Raw genomic sequence first — 23607 nt, 5'->3', positions numbered from 1 at the left:
AGCATTCATCCAAAACAGCTTCTTCCCCGTTCCTTTTGGATTTTTAAATTTCTTTTTCCCAGAAGGGCACAAAAGGACTTCAGTATAAAGCTCAATTATATGTTATGAAGAAACACTGTAGGTAGATTGCAGCTGAGTTTATGTTGTAATTTGTACTCATTCATTGCAGGACGTGTATGTACTGCTTTTGAAAAGTATAATGCTTTACCAATATGACTGGGACACATCCATATTAAAATTTTAACAGTACATACAGTTCCATGTCACCGTTACTGGAAAATCTACTGAAGAATCTTTTTTTGAAGAGAATTTGAGAAAAAATTACACAGGGCTAGTTTTGGCAGCTCTCTTTCTGGAAAATCAGATGCACGAGTTTCACAACTTCAAGAGGCATGGGAAATGCCAGCATTTTAAAGAAAAAGTTCTAATTCACTAGTCTATTATTTCAAGCTAAGCAAGAACAGAATCACCTCCTCTATTTTCATTTATATTTTTATAGTTAAAAGTTACTTACAACATATAAAATAGATTATTTGGATTGTAAAACTACTTGGACTGAGACTGTCTTATTGCTACACAATACCTAACAATGAGCAGCTGAGACCTTTCTGCACTACTCAAAACAAATAAACTATTAATAAAAACATGGTTAATAATATGCTTAAAATAATTGCTTCTGCAGTTCTCACTAACAACACAAAGAGCTTTGCTTGCTGGATTAGGACTGCTTCTCTTTTGAATTCCACTGAAAATAAGGTGATCATCAAACACCCCTCATCTGCAATAAAGGTTACACTGTTAAGCTTGCATAGCGAATCAAACTCCTCTGTCAGCTAACAGATGAAGGCTGCACAGATGTAACTGAGAGCATAAGCTGATTCAGGAAAATACACAGGAACATATTTGCACTCAAATCTCTTTTAGGTTATGTTAACCACCTAAAGTTAGGCAAGTAAGTAATCCCTTTTGTTTCATCTTATCTACACTCAGATACCACTTACAGTATATTGTCAGTCAGAGAAGGGGCACTCTGACCCGTCCATTCTCTCAAGGATACAGTTTTTGGGTTCTAATAAAAAAACAAATAGAAAAAAACAAGAAAGTTTTTTATTAGGTACTGACTGTCCTTCCCAGAGGTGGTTTTGTATTCTCCAGGAGACATTACATGCACTACTTGCCATAATCTCTGTTATTGCCAATGATTTCCAGCACATAAAATACTTGGAAGGAACAGCAATCTTTCACGTTTCTATTTACTGACTAACCAGGGACAGGAAGGAGATTTACTTTGGCAAGTGAATTAAATATCTTAGCTCTTCATCACTATTGTAAAGCCTATTTCCTGGTATTGGAAATTGTTTGCAATAGCCTGCTGCCCTTTCGTAGTTTTAAAACTACAGCGTTTCATCATTTTAGGTCAGCTAGCAGGAAGTTACTGATACATCATTTAACCATGGAACTCAGAGCTAGGAACTACAGAGTGTGACACGAGCTCCTCTCTAGAGCTGGCTTGTTCTTGAAAAACTATGTTTCATTGTAACATTCTCCAGTCTGCTCTACTGCTTCAACTTTGAAGAACTTAACTTTGAACACACTTGTCTGACTCAGCTTCCCCATTTGTGCATAGAGGAGAATAAATCTTTTTTTTTTTCCTTGCTAATTAGGGACCTAGTGAGATTAGCTAATGCTTATAATGCACTTTGAAGATAACAGTAGCTGTGCTAAATGCTACCACTAGGTGACTCACTAGAGGAAAAAAAGCAGCTGTCGGTGAAGAAGCTTTGCTTTGATAAATTATGAAAGGATGTGACATTTGATATCATTTAAATATATTTTATTCACGACACAGGACATCTCTGTTCAACTACTTTGATTTTAAAAGCCAAGAAGGTCTGGCTGCTCTGAATAATACAATAAACCTTACAACCCTCATGACTCACAAAAAGCCAGCCAAATACGACAATAAATAAGCAGCCTGGTAAACCATTTTCTCTTTTATGTACCTCTGCAAGTCCTCTCCTTCTCTACTGAGTAGACTTTTCAATTATTCCTAAAGGTCAGCAAGTATGGGTTATTCTGAGATGGAAAATATGTAGCAGAAATAACAAATACCTTTTGTGAACATGATAGGAGAGTGTTTTCAAACATGTTTTAACTGCAGAATATTGTGCCACATTTTTTCAAGCCTAGCTACAGTACAAACGTACACAACTCTAGCAGTAGTTGTTCTTGTTGCACAAAGAAAATCTGTTTGTTACCTCTGTAGACTGTAATTGTGTCAGTATGCCAGAACAGCTGGAATCTGAACTGAAAACTAAAGCTTTTATCTCCGTCAATGAAGTTAATTCCTGCTAGGTAAACAGCAATGATTTCCTGACACAAAGAAATATCACCAGCACGAGGGAAATAAACCTGTTCTCTACCTTCAGTCAATACCACTCTTTTTCAGAGACACTCCTTCCCCTGATTTACCTTGCAGTCACTGGTATCATATGTCATCCAGCAACTCAGTAACAGAGCTTTCACATTCCGGTTTTATAACCATGTAGTTCACCTTCACTTTTGCCCTTGAAAGCTTTCTTCTTCCTTGCAAGCCTAGAGTATGTGTATACTATGTGGCAATGCAAACAAACTCATTACAAGACCAGTCTTTCAGCAAGGTAGGCAGAACAACTGGATGAAGTTAAAAAAAAAAAAAAAAAAAGAGCAACAACTCTGTCTTTCATGTGTCATTTTCCAACTTTTTTATTTTCCAGAGAAGGTACATTTACAGTCTATTGCATAAGCAGTTCGAACTTATTCTGATGAAATGGTATATACCTAGTCTGAGCCATTTCCCATCTTTAACTAAATACCTTTTGTGATCACAGTGGGAGAATGTTTGTAAACACATGCTAATGGCAAAAAAGAAAAAGTTGTACTCATCTTTCTTTTCAAGCCATTGCATCTGCTCACTATAAAATAGGAAAAACGCTCACACTCTTGATGACCAAGGAGATACTGCATTTCTTACACAGTAAATGCAGACAACAGAGAAACAAAGAAACATGCTAACACATTATCCCTTTGAAACAGACAGGAAGAATATCCTTTTTTTGTTGTAAATCTAGTCACAGCCAAACTGGTTTTCTTATATGAAATGAGCTTGCATAGAATTTGATCATTCAGCATGACTTTCAGTGGCAAAAATTCATAGGAAAACACTACTTAGTTGAAACTCAAGATTTACTGTTAACAGAAAGAGGTTATAACACCCAGAGGAACAGCAGAGGTGTGCAACCCTGTGCATCACCTACGGGAATCATGGTTCTCCTTAACTAACGCTCTAGCGCTCCTCTGCGCTGAGGGTTCAGATGGCAGCAGCAAGTACAACCCACAACTCCACGACAGCGCCACAGAATACTACCAGAGGTTTTTTAACTGCTTTGCTAAACCCTTAGCATGATAACCACAAGTGATGAACTTTTTTATATTGCCATTGAGAGAGACTGACAGTGCACGGAACAAGCTCCACTACAGGTTATCCAAGTAGAGCCTCTTCTAAGGCAGATTATAAATGGAAAAATCTAGGTCAACTCTCACTGGAAAGAGAAGGAGCAATCTTTTAACAAATTTCATATTCCTAGTCCAACTCTCCACACACCGAAGCTATTTAAAAAGTGCAGGGAAAACATATTTTACAAGAAAAACAACCTTAGCAAGTTACATTTTTCAAAGAAATGTACACTGAAGCAAAGACTTAGCAATGAAAATTTCAGCCACAATAAATATGAGGATAATAACTGAAATTACTAAAACTTTTAAAGAGATATTCCTGGTTTCGGACTGTTGAGAAGAAAATCGTCTAATTTTACAATAAATGTTTGTATTAAAAATGTTACAATTCATTTAAAAAAGCTGATCGTCCCTTTACGGAAACGTGTCAGTCTACAAGTGATGTTGAAGTGCCGCAGGAGAACTGCATTCCGTTGCTTCACTTTTCCATGTCTCCCTCCAGGTAAAACTATCTGCTGGATAAAACATTCCCTGAAGAGAGGGTTTCCTTCTCCAATAACAGGAAATCATGACAAACGATAGGAAGTATAACCTGATCTGCAATCAAATTCAGTAAAGATGGGAGCCTGAAGCACCCATACTACAACTCCTGTGAAGTACTCACAGAAGCGCTTTCAGATGGTAATACCTTTATTTTCAGCTGAAATATTTTTATATTCAATTTCTAACAAGAAGTGATAGATTTTATCTGGGGGATTTTCTGTAGCCTTAATCCAGTCACTTAAAACAACAGTTCCATGTGAAACTGAGGTGTCCCATCAGAAGCATCAGAAAATAGCGTGGGTGTGTTACTCTTCAGAAAACCAAGAGAAAGCCTAGGTGTTTTCTAGACAGACTACCAAACTTAACAAGCCAGATAAGTTTATTTAAGATACTATGCCACCAAGAAAGGTAGAAGTCACTATTTTGGTTTTGTCTCACTGTTTTTGTAAATACTAAAATACCAAGCAAAGAGCATCACTCTTTTGTCACTCTTTCTTGACCATTAATTATGTAGTGTACGCCAAAGTTTTCTTTTCTCTACTTCCTAACTATATCCTAACTATATCTAACTTTTGTTTCTGAATTTTGCCACTGATCTTACTCTAGGCCTTACTGGACAGGGTGCATATCATACACGTAAACAATAAAGTGCAGTTTGGCAGTCTTTGTTCCCAAGTTCTTCATGGCTTAAAAGACGCAAAAGATCTATTGGACAGGATGGCAAGAAGAAGAGCTGCCAGGACCTGGGGAATTCACACAGCAATCCTGCTTGCGCTATGGCTGATGCAAACCCCAGCAAACTAAAACAGACTGAGGGCCTGCAATCATGTTTTACCTGGAGCGCTCGGTTCTCGTTTTCAAGAATATTGGGTTGTCTGTAAGGATTGAACAAACTTATACAGAAAAACTGATTTACTGAATATGTACTCAGACAAAAGCACTGCCAACTTCATAACCCTTCTTCGTATTTGGTAAAAATCCTTTGCAAAAAGAAGCATCATGTTATAACAGAAAATTATCACAAGTAGGTACTGTTTTCAGGAAGTTTACTGCACTTTGCTGTAAGGGAACATCAATTTTGCTCTGCCAATAAAATAACGCTGCCTTCTCTCCCTCAGTTTCCGGGAATAAACAACTTTCTCCATTCAGGCCAAACACTTTCTGTAATATCTCAACAAAACAATCTATAAAAAAGGCAAAGAATGATGTGATCCATAGAGTTTCACATCAACAAATCATAACGTATCAGATAAGTTTTTCAGTCCTGTATACAATAAATCTTTAGCTTAGAATTAGTCAGAGTAGCACAAATCCGTTTCTGCCTATATGTGCAAATTTAAATTATGCCATGTTTGAACTAGATAATCAAATCTGTTCCGCATTTCTTTTCCCCACTTACAGCTTTATAGTGCATACATCTTTTTTTTTTTTTTCTTTTAATCCAAACCGTTTCACTGTTTCTAACTTAAAAGCTGGCTATGGGGGTTATGCTAGCAACAATACACAGAACTTACTTATTTCTGACCAGGCTTATAATTCTAGTTTTGTTTAACTATCAGCAATTTAAATTGAACTGTTAAATTGAAACTAATAGCAATATATTCTGTAAGCTTTTTAAGTGTCCTCATAGGAATGAACAGTCTGCTAAAATAAATGAGAGAATAAGCCTTAATGTGGTACAAGTTGTAAATTCCTCATGCCATTGTTACGTCTATTATCCTTGGCTTTACCTCTTTATCACAGTTCTTGTACCCAAACTCACAGCTACTGTGGTATGTTTCTCTGGTTTGTTTGCAAAAACTGTTGTGAATGGATAGACAGCACATAAAGCTAAAGACAACACGCCAGTCCAGGAACCCTTATGGAATATTAAGCAATTTTAAACGGGAAAAATGACTAAGACCAAACTCCAGTAAAACTGAATTAATAATTTACTTGACAACATGAGGAAGGCTCAAGGGACATTAGCAGCATTCCCCGGACACAAAAAATGTTTCTGTGGTGGATATGGCAACATAGCATATAGTCTGACTTGGTGAATTACTCTTTCAATGTATTTCAACATACAAACCCTTTGCCCATTTTCACACATAAGCTGGATTTGCTTAAACAAATTTGGCTTCACAAACTACCTAGAAATCTATTTAAAACTTCTATCAAGGGTATACAGGGCCACTTTTAATTAATTCTCAATATTCTGAGGACTTCCTTAACATTGCACTAAAACTTTGTTGCAGAATTAAGAGGTAGCACAGCCGGGTTTCTTATTCAGTTAGACAAACACTCCTCCTTCCCCATCAAAATTCAATACTAAATTACACGAAGAAAACACATGTAGCAAATGGAAAGTGATTATGCAAGCATCAAAAAAAATTGTGTGATATATTAAAGATAAATAGCACTTGTATTTACATAGCAGGTTTGTTGTAAAGCTATGTTATGTTACTTATAATACAACATTCAAACTTAAGATTCAATGTAGATAATGAAAAATTTGGGGAATCTAAATAAAAGTTCAGTTTAGTATTTTGAGGAAAAGTGTTGTTACCTTTTCTGTAATGAATGCAAAGCGTACTTTAAGCTGACAGCACTGTCTCTGTTTCAATGCAAGGTTTGTCTTTAACATGGAAACAAAATCTAAGTTGTAGAATCAAATTACCATTTGATCAACCCTCCTGCTATGCAACACTTAAAAAAAAAAATATTTTTTTTCTGAATACATTCAATACATGAATACATTTGCATAATTGACAGAATTCAGGTTGGCTCAATTACTTAAACAGAAATGTACTCTTTTGATGTACTTTATCACTTAGTTTCATTCTGACATTAGCTGATGGAGTAAAAATACACATGTTCAAGATTATTAACTATGCATTAACATTTCCTTTAGAATGAATCTGAATCCCTTCCCTCTCTCCATATTTTTCTGGTCCTTTATTTCCATGAGCAAAGGAAATAAGCCAATACCAGTGGCCTGGTAGCTGAAAGTGCAAGTATTGCAATGCAATTCAAACTTGCCAACATTTTCTTTGGAGCATGACATCAATTACGGATAAGTCACTTATCAATATCCAGTTAAAGGTACATGATCATTAATACTATATACTTCACTATAACAAAAAATGGTACCAGTACTCATATGACAACATAGATTACATTTTAAAGTCGAATATAAACTAATAGAAAATGTGTTCACTTTTTCTATTAAGGCCTCTGGGTATTAGAAGAAACTTTATCTTGTTTCTGGAGCATTGGGAAGAAGAAACATTCAATCTTTTTTCTCTTAATTTGGCAATTAGTAGTATCTATCTTTTATGACAGCAATTCAGGAACTGTCAGGAGACAGGAAAAAAGCAACACAGTTCTAAAAAAACACAGTTCAAAAAAATCACACTTTCTTCAACTTTTAAAGTACAACTTGAAAATATATGGAAGTAGTTTAGATGAGCAAAATAAGCGAAGCACTGAAATAACAGTAATATTTTAGCAATAAGTATTTCACATTATACATGAAATCATTAGCTTGGGCTTGTTAATACTTTTTTGTGTAATTCACATGCTTTTTGTGCTTCACATTTAGTCTTTATTATAATACATACATTCAGATACTTTTGGGGCATTTTTGCCACAGTTTGGTATAAAAGTGGCAGATAACACAGTTAGATCAATCAACGCAGTTGAAATGTACATGAAATAGTGCTACGCCATTTTTAGGAAATTCATTTGTAACAGGGAATTGTATCTCCTAAGTGATGTAGGCTGAAACAAGTATTTCAATTCTTTGTTCTCTAATTGGGCTACCCACAAATTGCAGCAAATCACATGCAACATGTCTGTTAAAAAAAAAAAAAAAACTGTTAAAAAAAAAATCTTAAAAAGCTGTCAATGGCCTGAAATAAACTTGCCTAAGTGTCAGGATGAGGAGTGAGACTGACACGTCTGGTCTCCTGTGCAAAGCCCACTTATCTCGGATTTATCTATTAATCTCATGCACACCTTTCTTAGAAGTACATGCAAAATCATGAATTCCCACAAAACCGAAGATCCTTTCAAAGTGCCTCTACTTCCTGTTCCAAGTCCAAGGAGCGCTTCCTCAAGCTGTTTTTGCTAATGCAACAGATAGCAGCGTGCACATAAAAATACACAGAACTCTGTGAAGGAGAAGTGAGCGTTGAGAGGGAGAGAGAAACGAGTCACACGTCAAATGTTTGCTATTTTCCTTAACACATTTCTATTACATGTTCATTCACTGCAGTGGTAGAAGCGGTATAAGAACATGACTGGAAAATAGAGTAGTTTGCAATATAGCTGGACATTTTTGCAAAAGAAACTCTAGAAATACAGAAATTGGAAATATGTATTTTTAAATTACTGGAGATGTCCCCCATGAGCTGATCTTTAAATATAGCTAGAACAACAGATTATTACTGTAAGATGCATGATGCTCTGCTGAAAAGTATGAGTTTAAGGACCATTGGTGGAAGTACAGCTACCATAAAAAATGCTGCAATGACAACCTAGAAATAAGAAAATGTAACTCCCCACTTTGCTCCTGTGTATGCTTCACTCTGCTACAAATCTGAATAAAGCACAAAACTATAAAAATATTTTGCCATAAAACAAGAATACAGAAAATTTTCTGCATGGATTTAAGCGCTCACTTCTTCCCAAAAGATATCGCTTATTGTCATTTGGTAGCCTATACTTTAAAACACACGTTAAAAATAAATGAACAAGCAATACTCCTGCTGCAGTAATCCATCATGCTTTTGGACAAAATACAGATATCAAGTTCCTACTCTGAGGGTGCTAAAGCAAGGCATTTGTGATGTTGTTTACGGAAACTTTTCCATGCTGTAAAAAAGAAAAAAAAAAAGAGAACCACTGCATAAGAACAATTCTTTAAGGAATGTTCTGCTTCCCTAATTTTCTGTTCAAGAAAAAACCTAAATAATTATTCATTTTAGAATAAATGGCCCATTGTACTGTCAAGACAAGTTTCTCAAAGCATGGAGCTATGCATGAAAAACAAGTAGGGCAGAGACCATTCTTTTTGAGGGAAGGCACATTTTTAAATGGTTCAACACTTTCTGTAAACAACTTAGTGGGCTCCAGAGGCCTTCAGTACTTTGCAGCTGTCGAGGAAGGTTTGTTGTACCTATTAAGTCAGCCCTCACAGTTAATCTTTCCTATAATTTTTTTGTACTTTATCCTAATATATACTCACCCATATAAGTAATGCTAAATGTGAAAGCGTCACTAAGTTTTTACACTCTTCGTTAAGATTATATATGCTCCTCTACAAAAACACTCTGTTTCTGTCAGCTATTCATCACATACACTGGAACAACTTAGGTCCCATAGCCTGAATTCCATTGCCCCATTAAATGAATAAAAAGATTAATTAAATAGCCATTATAGACACTTCTCAGCTCACACACTGTCAACTAGACAAGAGCTGACCTTTTACTTTGGGACTTTTTCTGAGGAACTTTCATAAAACTGTTATTCTGAATAGCCCAGAGTGCAAATTGCTACTATTTTTATGAAGCTGTAACACAACCACATTTTTCTTTAAGGAACTTAATTTTTAAGGAAATTCCTGTCTCAGTATAATAACAATGCATTTCATTTTGCAATAATAAGGACAATATTGCACTGAATGGAAAATGCTGCATACAAGATGAATACAGTAGTAAGGTCCTAAAGCAATCTCATAATCTGAGCAATTTTAATTTTCTTGCATCTTACTGAACCTTCCCTAAAGCTTGTATTTCACTGAAATACAAGTTTGCCTTTACATTACTATCCTTAAATATTTAAGCTAAAAGTTCTTAGTTCCATTTTAAATAATATTCATAATCAGTATATTTTCAAACACTTTGGTCAACACACAGTACTGTAATCAAACTGTTCCCTCCTTTTGAACCATAAATAATAGCTAATAATAGTCTGCAAATTGAGTATCAAGCAACTATGAAGGAATAGAATTCAATATAAAGACTGTATAAAGACAGTCAGCGTTCAAACAGGTGCAGATATGCAGTTGCACATTGTGTAATACAAACACCATTTTTTAAAATAGTTGAATAGAGGAGTCCAGCATGAAAACAAATAAGTTACTAAAAAGTCTAACTGATAGTTCTCAGAAGTGATAGACACTAATAAATTCTGACTAATGCTTAGCATTTATACAGTACTTCACATTTTCAAAGTGCTATACAAACGCTATCTTGTTACAGGGATGAAGTGTGTTATTCAAAGGCAGGACATAAATCCAAAGTGAATCGTGATCACATGAACAGCACCATGATAGTAAGAACAGAATTTAAGAAATTTAATCACTACAGAGATCGGGTACTTTATAAATCGGCTAGCTATGCAGGAACTACAACGGAAGAAACACATTTTACAAGGGCAAAGCATAGATATGACATTATTACCATTCATGAAATGTACTTCTGTGGCCACAAGGAACCGACACTGGAGCTTTCACTATCTCCATAAGCTTAAAATGCCTAACTCAGAAGTCATTGCAAACATAGGGAAACCTTTTCAGTGATAAACAGATAGCTTATGTTTTAATATAAACAATTTCTAAGATACCTCATCCTTATACATCAATGTAGATTCCATGTTTTATAGACATTAATTCTCTAGTGCCTGTTAAGTACATAATAAATGAACATAGATGAGGTAAAGATGCTGTAATTGCCACATACAGCCAATACGGCAAAGGCGGAGTTTTTCCAAGTGGGCAAATCCAGAGGCCATGACGAATCCCGTCACGGACATGATGAGAAGTCCAGGATATGAACAACATCCAGGGAAGAAAGCACCATGAGTCCTTAAGCCTGAAAAGGTGCATAATAAACTTTAATGTCAGAGCCACAACAGGAATCACAGTAGAACAATGAAGAAGTGGTCTTTGTGGAAGAGTCAGAGCAGCCTGCAGAAAAGAAAAATATAATTGGCAATGGCTACAACCATGGCAGGGAAAAAAAATGCTTCATGGATGTTTAGAGGTGTATTATCAAGTGGCTGAATGGAAGTGCAAAGAAAAAGGTATTTTTCCTTTCCACTTTAGTTGATCAAAATTAACAATACGAATATTCAAATGCATGACAGCTGTGTACTGCCTTATCAATAGCAGAGCTGTGGGTGGTGGGACAGGCTCTTCTCTAGCACGTGATATGAATCATGAATCCTATTAAGCAGTACTGATGGTAAAACTGGTAGGAGAGGCGTGACATATGCTATTTAACATTTAGTCATGTGGTATACGTTAACCTGTATAGTATACTGCACTATGTATTATAAGTATTATTTCAAGATAACTTACAGGGAAAACAACCACACACTTGAAATATTAAATATGCTTTAATGACATTTATGTTCAACGAGACACTGTGTATTATACCACTTACCATCTGTGATATATTAGTTCGCCAATATCTAATACAAAGCGGCAATTTCTAATACCACACTAAAAATATGATGAAATTTACATAAATTTGGATTGCCTTGGCAAAGTGTTCGCCATTAACAGGGAAAAGACATGTTCAAAAGCCAACATTTGAATAACTTGTGATTGGGGTTTTGATATTAACAACTTGTTTAATATTCCTTCAATTAAAGCCTGATATTTGATTTTAATTAAGGTGAACGTCTAGCTAGTAAGTCTTCATAACACAGAGACTGAATTTAGCCTTTTAAAGAAATGATAATTATTAAACGTACATACTTGAGAAAATATTCTGGATGTACTTATTAGCAACAGCTAGCACTATCTCCACATTATCTCCACAAACTCAAAAGACAGTAAAAACTTAATGCTCTGGATCTCAGAGAACTTGTTCTAAGCAGCAAATAAGTAGACTCTTGTTTCTGTAAGAATAGGAACAATAATGGCACATTACTAAAAGACCTATACAGAGGAGAAACGACAAGCATGATTAACAGTCAAAGCGGGGCAAGCCCCTCAGCAAACTCTGCCTACCAACACCTAGTAACTAACGTTCAGCAGTTCAGTGAAGCATGACTTCATAATTCAGCATCAAAGATGCTTCAGTGGTAACCCTTCAACCCTCTTTTCCTACCTTCTGGCTCTCCTGAAGTCTGTAACTTGAAACATGGGTCATATTCATTAATTTTTTGCTCATTTAACCCTGTTATCTTCATGACCTTCTGGAGAGTCATCAGACTAATCCACAGTAGCTTCTGTTCCATGGGTGTAATCACAATTTGCTGATGCGATATTAATTGGCTTAATTTAAATACTAGTGAACATTTGGAAAGGCTGTAACAGGCACCTGACATGATAGTACATCAGGCTGTTATGTTGGACATGCATCTCACTGCCCCTACTGCTGGAAGCAGAGCATCACTACAGGACACAACCCAGTAATCTGTCCATGCAACACCTATGTTAACTGCTACAGGATTCAACTATTATTGTAACAGCAATTGTGGGACTCTGGAATAGCTTCAAGTTCTTGTGGGTATGTATTATAGACAAGTGCTTGGACCCTGCCTTCTCTGTAAGGTAACTGGTGTAAAGGAAGAAAGATGTCTCAACCTTAGCCAAGAAATGCAGAGATGCATTTCCCAAGGCATTTCCAAGTTATGCACTTCCCTGGGATATAACTGGCTTTGGATAACGGCAGAGGCTACGTTAAAAAAATTTGCAGAAAGCTTTGCTCTATTAGCATCCCACCACATGCTTGCCTGTGACTCTCTTGAGCAGGTGACGGGGAAAAAGCTTACAAATACAAAAACAATCCAGTAAAAGTCTCATAACATTGTCTCAACAACTTTTAACTGAGCAAGTATGGAACCAACTCTTTTGACTTGGTGCGAGGATATATTTTTTTGCAAATTTATTTTTTTTCCTCCCCATACAAGTAGATTGTTCAGAGATTAAATTAGAATAATCCCTGTGATAATAAAAAAAAATTCACTATCTAGCCTACAAGGTAGTCAGATTTTGTTATTGTCAGCGTGGGTCTAAAAAGTCCATATGACTCTATTTTCGCAGAATTGTCCTGGATAGTGATACATTTTGGCAGAGATCCTGTTCACTGGTCACTGCTTCTGCACTTTGTGGAAAAAAAGAAAAAAAAAGAAAAAAGAAAAAGAAGCTTTCAGTGGTAAAGTCCAAACGGTTCTTTTGCCTCTGCCCTATGGAGCTTAGGTGCCAATGGCAAACTCAGTGGATAGGGATAATTTGAACGTTGATTATTTAAGCAACTTATCAGTATTTAACGCCAATCTTTATCCAGCTCTGGGGAGGCAATCCTTGAAAATTTTTCATAAGAGAATTAGTTAGATGGCCGGGTTGCTTGTAAGGCAAACCACAGTGCTGAATTTTAGCAACAGAAACCCTATTTTATAATTGCAGCATGGTCATCAGGCTTCTGAAAAGATGTCGTCCAAGCTCCTGATCTGCTTTCTCTTTTACATTCAGTAACTAGAACAGTTACATCCTTGAGTTGCCAAGCCCACATATTTCTGTTTGGAAATATAAGCTCTTACACTTTCTCTTACTCCTAACAGGCAGATTTGTTGGTCTTTCGAAATCATTAGGTCTTAAAAAAACGGTTACAAGCCTTTTGTGCCTCAAACCCCCAGAAAAAAAAATCAGCACGGAGTGGGCAGACTTGGGGAGAAGTTTACCATAAGAGAGGTCAGGCTGCAGTCACTAACAAAATTTGCTCATGACACAAATGACCTTTTCCATATGCCTAGATTTTCAATCAGGTGCAAGAGCTTCTTGAGGTTCCTGTTCCTCCAGCACCTCTCATATACTACGATGAGAAGCTGGAGATAGGTGACAACAACGTGAGCTCCCTCAGTCACATTCTGTGACCCCTCAGAAGTCTGAGGTTCCAAGTTTTGGGCTAATTCCAGACCTGTACCTTTACTATTGAGTTCACTGTGCCATGCTTGTTCTCAAAGTACAGAAATGCTCCTGTGCAGCCCAGGCTAGATCACCAGCAGCACGTTAACTGGCTCTGTTACAATTTTTTTCTGATACAGTCCATCCTGATTGCTTGCCACTAACTGCATTCTCTACACTTTCGGGAGCCTGTAAGTCTTAAGCAGCAAAATAGCAGTGTCTGTGCATCTGTTCTGTAACCTGAGTGTCTGTTTGGGCTACAATCCTGGGGATGCTTCTCACCAAAGTCCAGGTGGTACATTTGGCCAATCATGCTGCTTAAGTTTATCAACAGAGCTGACTGGGATGGCAAGCTGCAGTAATTTCACTTTTAGGACTAGTCAGTGTGACAAATTCCCCAAACACTGATTCTTAAGATTCTTTTGTGTTTGTATGTATACAATATATAGTAGAAATTCTGGTATACATGGAACTACAAATTCGAAGCAGCAAGATCTTTGTAGATTTTATACTTGTTCCAAAAAATAATATGGGTAAAAGAGTAGATCACGTGCTACTTGGTATGCAAGTATTTATCAGAGTAAGCATATAAATACTGCAGGTGACTATTTACCCTGAAAACTCCAGAAGAATAATGATGAAACCATGAAAAACAGCGCAACAGTCAAACAGCCGGAGCAGCAGGCTGTGTTGGCAGTAACAGAAGCAAACGCAATTCTACTGGAGGAGTGTGGAGGTAGCATGTGAAGACAGATGACCGTACTGCCTTATGGCAAAAGGAAGCGTTATTCAAAAAAGGAACCCATCATCAGATTTTAGGATGATAACTAATAGCTTTATAATTGCTTGCCGTATTGTGAAAAATGCTATAATTATAACTTAGTAATAGTGCTGTGCTTAGTTAATGAGAATACTAATTTCTTAGTTTCTTAGTAACGTTGTTTAAACAATAAACACTGTAGTCTCTTAAATCAGTAACTCTCAAGCCAGCATTCTAAAGAGGGAGAATGGGATTGGTAAAGTAAAAAGTAATTAACAAAAAGGTAACTCATGAAGTAAGAAATTATAGGAGAGTACTTCAGTTGCAACAGGAATGTGCTGAGGACAAGATTGGAATTCAGAATCATCTTGCTATGTGGACAAGCCTGGAATCATGACACAAAACAGAGGCACACCATATTAAGCTGAAGAAAGAAAAATCAAATATAAAAATTAGGTCTAACTAGCCAGGCAACAATACAGAACAGAGTATAAGGGGATTATATTAGATCACACACTAAACATTCGATTGTGATGGCCTTGCAAGGAGAGACAAAACCTGTAATAGAAATCTTTAGAAAAGAAAAACAAAAGTGTAGTAGTATGCATGTAACCTGAGAAAGAATTAACCTGTTCTACTTGCCTCATAAGGCCTCATCTAAAATACTACAGGCAGTTTGGGATAGAACCCTTTAAAGATCTTTTAGGCAAGAGTCAATCCAAAGCAGACCAGAAAAATAGCAGAAGTCTAGAAAACACAAATCCAGGCCCTTCAGCCTTTTTGGGGACTTATTTACTCAAGAACAGACTTTCTGGAAGGCATAATGCTTTTACAAGTTTTAAGAGTAATGCTGTTAGAACTGTAAGGGTCTAGAGATGCACTAGAAGATAGCATTTGTAGATAGAATAAACATCCTTTATTAACCCAGTTAACATATTTGAGGTGGGAAGAGTTACACAGAGGCAAGCAACTATGAAAGGGTCTTTAGGGTAACTTGAAAGGGTCTTTGGGTAATTTGCCTTCTCCTCACTTTAGTTATGTAAGCTGGGCTATTGAAGAGCTATTCTTCTGCCTGAAGATCTTTTATTTCTAATTTGTAAAACATTTTTTGAGATAGCACAACAGTCAACTATTTCTCCCAAAGAAGCCTTCAAGAAAAAGTGACCAAACTGCTAACAAAGATGATTTAGGTTGGGTATTAGAAAAACAATTTCTAGCTGTTTAGGAATTGAAAAAAAAAAACACAGGAACAAATTAACTCATGATATTGCACTAATTTACTTTGGGATACTAGGAACAGTCTAGACAAACATTCTGCATCATGGAAAGTGTAAATATATTTAATATTGTCTCACTGAAGACAGTAAGGAGAAAGAACACCTCCTAATTCTGTCCTACAATCCTATGATAAAATACAATATCCAGGTTTCTAAACTGACATTGTTGTAGAATGCCATCTAGTGGTGGTGATTAAGGAAAATATAGGTTTTGATAATAAATGCAAGAAAGTAATACGATTGTTGCAACACTTAGTAGGTTTTAATAACTAGGTATTCATTACTGTGTTTACCTTTTCAAAATAAGTGAAAACACACAAAAAATAGATTTATATACAATATTAAAATGTTAGTATTTCACAGGTCACATTAATCATCCAAAATGATTTTTTCTTTTTATAGTTTCATAATTTTACAATATTTCCATATACAAAAAGAACAATAAAGGGGGCAAATGCTTTCTCTTTCAAAGATGAATAAGGGGGAAACTAATCATATCAGAAGTTCTGCCAAATGAACAAAGCAAATGCAAGTATCTTTTAATTACAGCAAATACGGATACTATATATAAGCAAAGAAGATAAAGTATTTTCCCCATCAGAAGCTTGATTTTTGGATCTCTGTCACAAGCAATAATGCTTCTTGCGTTCATCACTCCTACCAAATTTAAAAATTTGCTAAATGATTTTGCATAGTTCCTCTTCTAGTTAAGGAATTACACAGAACAGCAGTTCTCCCTCCATCTCCTTCCTTCCTCTCCTGCCTCTGCTTCTTAGGAGTTACTTCCTCTGTCAACCACATGAAGCGTTTAACACTTCTCCAAGCAAACTGGGGAAGAGGAGGAAAGAAGGCAAGAGGGTCAAACTACCAAAGTATGCTCTGGCAACTTGCTGGATAAAAAGCTGCCGCCTTTTTATCTTCCCCCGGGCAACAGTAGGTCAGTCTGGAGGTGGGGAAAATAAGTATCACGTATGCATATGCTTGCTAGCAACACCAGCACAATTAGACTGTGAGGAAGTAGAGCACCGAGGCTCTGGCTAAGGACACTAGGAGCCAGCTGGGTGCAAAGAGCACCTGCCGCAACCGGATGCGGAGGATCTGGAGGGCAGGGCTAAGGTGAGCGTGGCCTGGGCTGGCACTGCTGGAGCTTGGGGAAGGTGCAAATATTTTGGAGAGTATACAACATAGACTGTTGTGCTCAGACAAAAGCCAGGTATAAATCTTTGAAGCAGGCAATAAGACAGGGACAAATATAACTGTGTGTCTGGGGGAGCGGGAATAAGACAGATGTAAAAAAAATTTGAGAACCACTCACAGAAAATGCCATAATCTGGCTATACTAATCCTACTGAGGAACTCTATCCTAACAGGCAGTTCTGCAAAAGGATGATGATCCCATATACTCCTAAACAGGAGCCAATTCACTTTTCCTTTTATTAACAAGTTTGACACTTGCTTGAGTTTCTTCTACGTTTGTCCTAAAATGTAATTGATTGTAGATTACCTTCAAAAGACGGAACAGGTCATATATTGTTTGCTATTTCTGCTCTGCAATTTATGAGCACAAGTAACTAACAATAAAGCAATCTTAACCTGCCTGAAAATATCTGCAAGTTTGGGGGTGGGGGTGAATAGTCAGGGCTGGTGATTTCTCAGTAAGAATGGCTGAAAGTAACAAAAATAGAAGTTAGATTATCTGTTTTCCAGAGATTTCTACTCATTATCTTTCTTTGGGATTTTATAATCACAGTGACTGGGTACAAAGTATGAATTCCCATGCATCTTTTAAAAAGTATCTAATTAAAGTATTGTTGAAACTTCTTTGTAGAGCATATGGTGGAACCAATAAAGTAAACAGCGATTAACAACAAACAAAGACAATAAGCAATCTCTGATCAATTTACTTACCTTTAATGACAGGGAGCCAGCAAGAAAGAAGTGGTCCACGTCAATGACGGAAGAGAGGAAGCCTGCCAGAGTGACTTCAGTGAAGTCACTTTTCTTCCTGAGTCCAATCACTATTGCCCAGGACCACATTCCTAGTATACCATGCACTGCATTATCAGAGAAGGCTCGAAGCCAGTCATTTTGCTGAATGAAGGAAAACTGCAAAAGTCTGTCCACTACAAAGCAGAACATTCCCAAACACAGACTAGAAATCACTGAAGCTGTGCTGAAAGTCTGGAGAAGAGCATGGGCCTTTTCAGTCTCAGATGCCATTGTAAAAACCATGTCACTGCACACAAAGCGTCATCAGGATATACACTGTGCATTGTTCTTTGTAACTTCAGTCGTTCTGTAGATGTCAGAGAGAACGGAGAGAAAAGTCTTAAAGAAAAACATACTTCGTAAACGTATGCATTTCCACCCTAGTACCGCTCTCTGAGCAACTCATAGTTTATCCTGCAGAATGGTACGAAGAATAAGCATTAAGATAACCAAAACTACTAAAACATCTTCAGTATTTAGGATCAACACAAACTTGAAGAGAACACCTTTCGATCAAGAAGTAATCAAAATTAACTCATTACAAAGCAAAGCTACATGTATTTCTCCTCAGTATGTGCTCAACAGCAACCCCTACTGTCACTTCCAAGACTCTTCCAACATTCTTCCAAAGGCAAAAGGATGAAAGAAATAAAGGCAAAAGGATGAAAGAAGTAATCCTGTTCTCTTACTTTTGAAAAGCTGACTGCTGATTTGAAAATAAAAGCACTGATATTAGTATTAATGATTGATTTCTACCACTTACAAGTCCTCAAATGTTTATTTACATTCTCAAAAAAAAAAAAAAATCACCTTTTACCAGACAGTTTTGTAACCATTTCAGAATGACTACCCTTTCCTTAAATAACTGCTTACACCTCAAAAGAAACCACACACTAAATTAAAAGACCCCCACACAACAAGGAACTATAGAATACATGGATCATACTCATTTCTGTGTTAATTTTAAAAAACACTTTCCAAATAAAAGTTCTCATAATTGATGTATTCCCTAGCTTTGTTACGTTAAATAATAATTAAAAAGCAGACTTCAAAGCACAACATCAATTCTAACTATCCAATTTTTATGTTTTTTCTCTCTTTTGGGGGAAGCCCTGGAGATAGACAGGATGTAGGCTTTGAAATGATGGTCTGAAAATGGGTTCCTTCCCAAGAGGGTGCTATTTCACTGCAGTATATTAAATCTTGATAAGCATAACATCCTTTGTTCTAACAGTTCTATCAGGTAAAATTTTATTCTAAAGAAGTCTTTATGAATTTTAAATGTTTTGTTAAAAATGAATTATTTCTATCACTGTTGGCACATAATATTTTATGATTTTAAACACTTCATCAACTATTACAAGCCCCACAATACATCATATCTTTCTTCGATTTTGTCTACATGCCTGCTTATTGTAGAATTATCCACAAGACTTGACTACAGGCATTGATTTTTACAGGGAAAAAAAAAACACTGAGGCATTTATTTGAAAAAGGTTAAAAAAAGAGAGAAGAAAGCATGAATAATATATAGGCTTTGCCTACAGATAAGAAAAAGCAGGTCAAGTTTAGAGTCTGTTAACCATGACTGCGTCCCTACATGATTATTCAGAAGAGTTTCTTGAACACTGGAAATGCAATTTATTACGGTAACTTTACAAAATGCAGTATATTTTGAATAAATTCCATTTTAAGGAACAAACCGCTTAGCCCTTAAAAGTATTACTTCTATACAACCATCATGTCAGGTCGGATTTTATTTGAGACCTGCATAAAACCTGAATAAGCCTCCTGTCTGGGAAGAAATGATGCAGCAACGCTTCCTTAAAAAGCATACGAACATTTAGTGCCAAACTTACCCTGACACCAGGAGGACACATCTTCCCTCCTCCTCGCTTCCCTCCCCCCCCCCACCACCACTGCAGTTGCCTTGACTTATTCCAGTGAGAAATGTCATCTATGCCTTAGAGCTGTACCTCTGTGGCTGCTGAATCCAGTCCAGTTCAGTCAATGTAGGAAAGAAAGATCCACACCTACATAAATGAACCAAGGCAACAGTAAGCACAGAGACTACAAAAAGCTTTACAAACTCTCCATAAAACATGCATGAAAACTGAACAATATTCAAGATTCAAAAAGAAGGAAGCAATATCTTTCTAATGAATTCCTAAGTAAATATAATTGAGCTGAAAGTAACTTCAGCTAGGGCTTAGAAGATCCGTAGAAGGCGGCAGAAAAAAGTCACACTGTAACACAACAGAAAGGCACAAATAAAGATAGAAAACCCAAAAATAATAAAATCCAATGCCATAAAATCAGAAAAGAGCACTTCCAGCCTTCTATTTTAAGGAACTGCATTTCAAAACGTAGAGAATTTATCTGAACAGATTGTTACCTGTAGCTATGTGCCTTAAAGATTCCCAGCTGAATGAAACATAATATGAGTCCCATCCAGAGACTCTTTTTAATTTAATCAATTAATAATCTTAGTATAGATAAACAGAGATGTACAAAGTCAAACACCAAGAGGTCTGTGCCAATTCTCATCTTATGCTCCTATGCTACAGGTATTATTAACATGTACATAAAATATATAAGAAAAGTATCACGACAAACTTAAAAAAAAAAAAAAAAAAACAAACCCAAATGAATATCTTTGAGAATTATTTACCAAAAATGAAACAAAGTAACACTGCCAACTGGAAAACAAGAACAACGCATAGACGGGTGTCTTCGAGCAAGAACGTAGAACTGGAAGCTAAACTCAGCTTTAGATGAGTCTCTGGCATAACTGTTCTTTGTAAACAGTCTGCCCCTGCAGACTTTTGTAGACAAAAATGACAACTCTCTGCAGAGAATCAAGTTACATTCCCAGATAAAACAGTGTAGGTATAAATATGCTGCAGGTCGAAAGTGACAAATCAGACAAGAAAGAGCAAAACTCCATTCAACTAGAACTCCTAAATAATCTTTTTTTTTTAAATCTAAAACTAGAAACTGTATTTTTGTCTGAAAAAATGTTTTTCATACTGCTTATAAAATACTGCAAGAAAGTTTTGTAAATTTTTCTATACTATAAATCTCACAAAGCACAGCATTAAAGGAATAATCAATTTAATCTACTTTGCTAAACAAAATATTGATTGTTCTTTCCAAACTGTTAATTCCAAATACAACAAAACCCACAAAATACTGAACAGAAAGTCTGTAGCTCAAGTTCCACACAAAAGTATTACATAGACAAAGGTACTACTTCCTGTGAGATTGTATAACATGGTTTAATAATCTTAAAAAAAGATTATGCTAATAATAATATTTAACCTCTTTGTATACTCTTGTCTACAAATACAGCCAGTGAAAACACAGTACACTGTCACTCCATCAAACCTCTAAAGGATCAAACCCTTCCACACCATAAACAGGAATATCAGCTCTGTACATAGCACTATAGAACTAAGGGAATATTATCTCTAGCTTTGGAGCTCATATTCTTATTATTAAAACAAGAAACTGGGAAATAGATGCATAATACAAGAACGCTTAGAAAGCTAACTTCACAACTAAAGACCATAGGTGCTTAGTTCAGTTAATATACTGAAGAAAAGATTTAGACTGGGTTTACACATGCACACAACAGTTGATATAGTAAAGCATTAAGCTTTATAATAGATAAATTATTAAGCATGATCTCTGTCTATACCCACAAAATGCAATTTTGCTGATATATCTCACTTCAGTTAAGGAAATCATAAAAAGGTTTTTTTTAAAAAAGCACAGATGACATTGTAAATTACTGACACAAGAAGAGATTTAGTACATCAGCCCTATAAGCATGGATGTGGGGAAATACCCGATATTAAAAGGCCTTTCAATTTACCCTGTAAGAGCAAAATAGAAAGGCAAGGGCTACAGTTAACCTTTAGAAACATTATCGCCCTCCAAAATTTTTGCTCCAACTTAGTAACAAGCTACTAGGTGCATTAATATATACAGGAATTAGTGCAGTGAAATTCTACTGTCTACTTTATGTTAAAAGCCAAAAGATCACAGTGGTTCCTTATATTTCTATAATCTACTAAAATATTATTTGGTACTGGAAACTAATTCCTATGCAAAACCGCATCAAATACAATGAAGGTTAAAGACGAGATCAAGCCCTATACAGCACTATAACCTGGAAAAGTAGATCAGAGCGTAAAATAATCTGAAGGACTAGTAACTACAACAATTTGAGGTCAAGTAATTATTATGTCAGGGAGGGAAGGGCAGGGCGTGAAGGAGGTGGTCGGAGAAGGATGAGGATAAAAACATTTCCTAAAGCATGCAAGTGTCAGCAGAATTTAACGAGATACTGAGGAACACACTGTGAACTGAAATCACAATGAATTTAAGGGGGAAAAAAATGATTAAATTGAGGATCTGCAACTTGGCAATTAAATTGTTTATTTCAGGGACCAAATATGAAAGTGACTGAAAAAGAGGCCAAAATAGATTCAAAATTCAAATTTTCTCTTTAACACGTAATTCAGAAGTGAGATGTATCTGGGAGAAAAGGAGGAGTTGAAAGAAATATCCTAAAAGCATATAGTAACCTTAAACAAAATTACAATACTATCAAGTTGAAGAAAGTTTCGTTTGTTATCCTAGACCAAAAAAAAAAATAAAGTGTGATTAGGAAGGTATGTGAATTAGCCCCGTTAATTATAACAACATTTGGATCATAAACAGCTAATCCAACTGGAAATTAAAAATACAATCAGTCTGTGTAACTAAGGAGACGGACGAAGGAAAAGACAAGCATGCTAGAGACACGCGATTACGGGCAGCAGCAACAAACGCGTTTTTACGCCTCGAGGCAAGGGCATCGCTTGCTTCAGCGACCTGCACCGAAACTCCCTGTCAGCCATCTCCTCAGTCATTAAAAACACACACGTACCGTCATCTTCCTCACAGAAACGGAACCCAGAGCGTTAAGGCGACACTTTAAATCACGTCAAGTCCGTTCCCCTTCCTTGTTATCAAGGCCGGACACCGCGCACGTACGCCCGCCCCGCGCCAACAACCGCCGCACGCTCGGCGCTTGTCGCAGCAGCACCGCCGCCTCCCACTTCCTCGCCCCCCCCCAACTCGGGGCCCCTCACCAACGGCGACAACAGCATATTCAACCCCCCCCGCCCCGCGCCACGGAGGTTGAACCAAATTCAACCCGCACACGCCGCGCACAGCCGCAGCCGGCGGGCGGAGGCGGCGGCGCCGCCGCCGGGCGCAGCGCGGCCCCTCACGGCGGGGAGGCGGCACCGCAGACCGCCGCCCCGCGCCCAGCCCCGCTCCGCTCCGCGGCCCCCGCTCCCACCTTTCCAGGCCAGCCAGGCGGCTGCCTGCGCGGGACGGCGGCCGCCGCCGCCGCCCCTTCACCCCATCTCCCCCCTCCGCCGCACGCCGCCGGCGGGGTGCGGGGCCAACGGGCATGCGCGGCCGCGGAGCACGCCGGGAGGGCGGCCAGGGCCTCCCCCCGCCCCCGCCCCCGGCGGAGGGTTTGGGCTCTTCAACACGGGTTTTATTCCCCGCACAACAGCGTTTGCCGTAGGGCTTCCGCTGCGGTGGTCTGACAAGGAAAATTATGCGGACTTTGAGTTTTCCCG

At 37.3% G+C, this 23607-nt stretch overlaps 1 protein-coding gene across 3 annotated transcripts; it reads right to left on the bottom strand.

The window, feature by feature from the left end:
• Window positions 1-7881: 7881 nt before the first annotated feature.
• Window positions 7882-23451, bottom strand: LOC138064387 (transmembrane protein 267-like). 3 transcript variants are annotated; one of them, XM_068926625.1, is made up of 4 exons: window positions 23319-23451; window positions 19942-19998; window positions 17885-18272; window positions 7882-10990 (listed from the first exon to the last, which is right to left on the bottom strand). In XM_068926625.1, the coding sequence occupies exons 3-4, from the start codon at window positions 18206-18208 to the stop codon at window positions 10655-10657; spliced, it is 660 nt and encodes a 219-aa protein (XP_068782726.1). In that variant the 5' UTR covers window positions 18209-18272; window positions 19942-19998; window positions 23319-23451; the 3' UTR covers window positions 7882-10654. The 3 variants fall into 3 exon arrangements, with proteins under 3 accessions (XP_068782726.1, XP_068782727.1, XP_068782728.1); XM_068926626.1 differs by lacking the exon at window positions 23319-23451 and adding an exon at window positions 22902-23056; XM_068926627.1 differs by lacking the exon at window positions 19942-19998 and having other exon boundaries at window positions 23319-23431.
• Between the last annotated feature and the right edge of the window lie 156 nt (window positions 23452-23607).

This window comes from Struthio camelus, chromosome Z (assembly GCF_040807025.1).
Source record: "Struthio camelus isolate bStrCam1 chromosome Z, bStrCam1.hap1, whole genome shotgun sequence".
NCBI classification, from domain to species: domain Eukaryota; kingdom Metazoa; phylum Chordata; class Aves; order Struthioniformes; family Struthionidae; genus Struthio; species Struthio camelus.
The sequence above is the reverse complement of the archived record's forward strand: the minus strand, read 5'-3'. Positions and strand labels throughout refer to the sequence as shown.

Coding starts and splice junctions, on each gene's coding strand:
- LOC138064387 (XM_068926625.1), bottom strand. CDS start 18,208: ATGGTTTTTACAATGGCATCTGAGACTGAAAAGGCCCATGCTCTTCTC. Junction 10,991..17,884: donor CTGGCTCCCTGTCATTAAAG/GTAAGTAAATTG, acceptor TCTTTTCTGCAG/GCTGCTCTGACTCTTCCACA.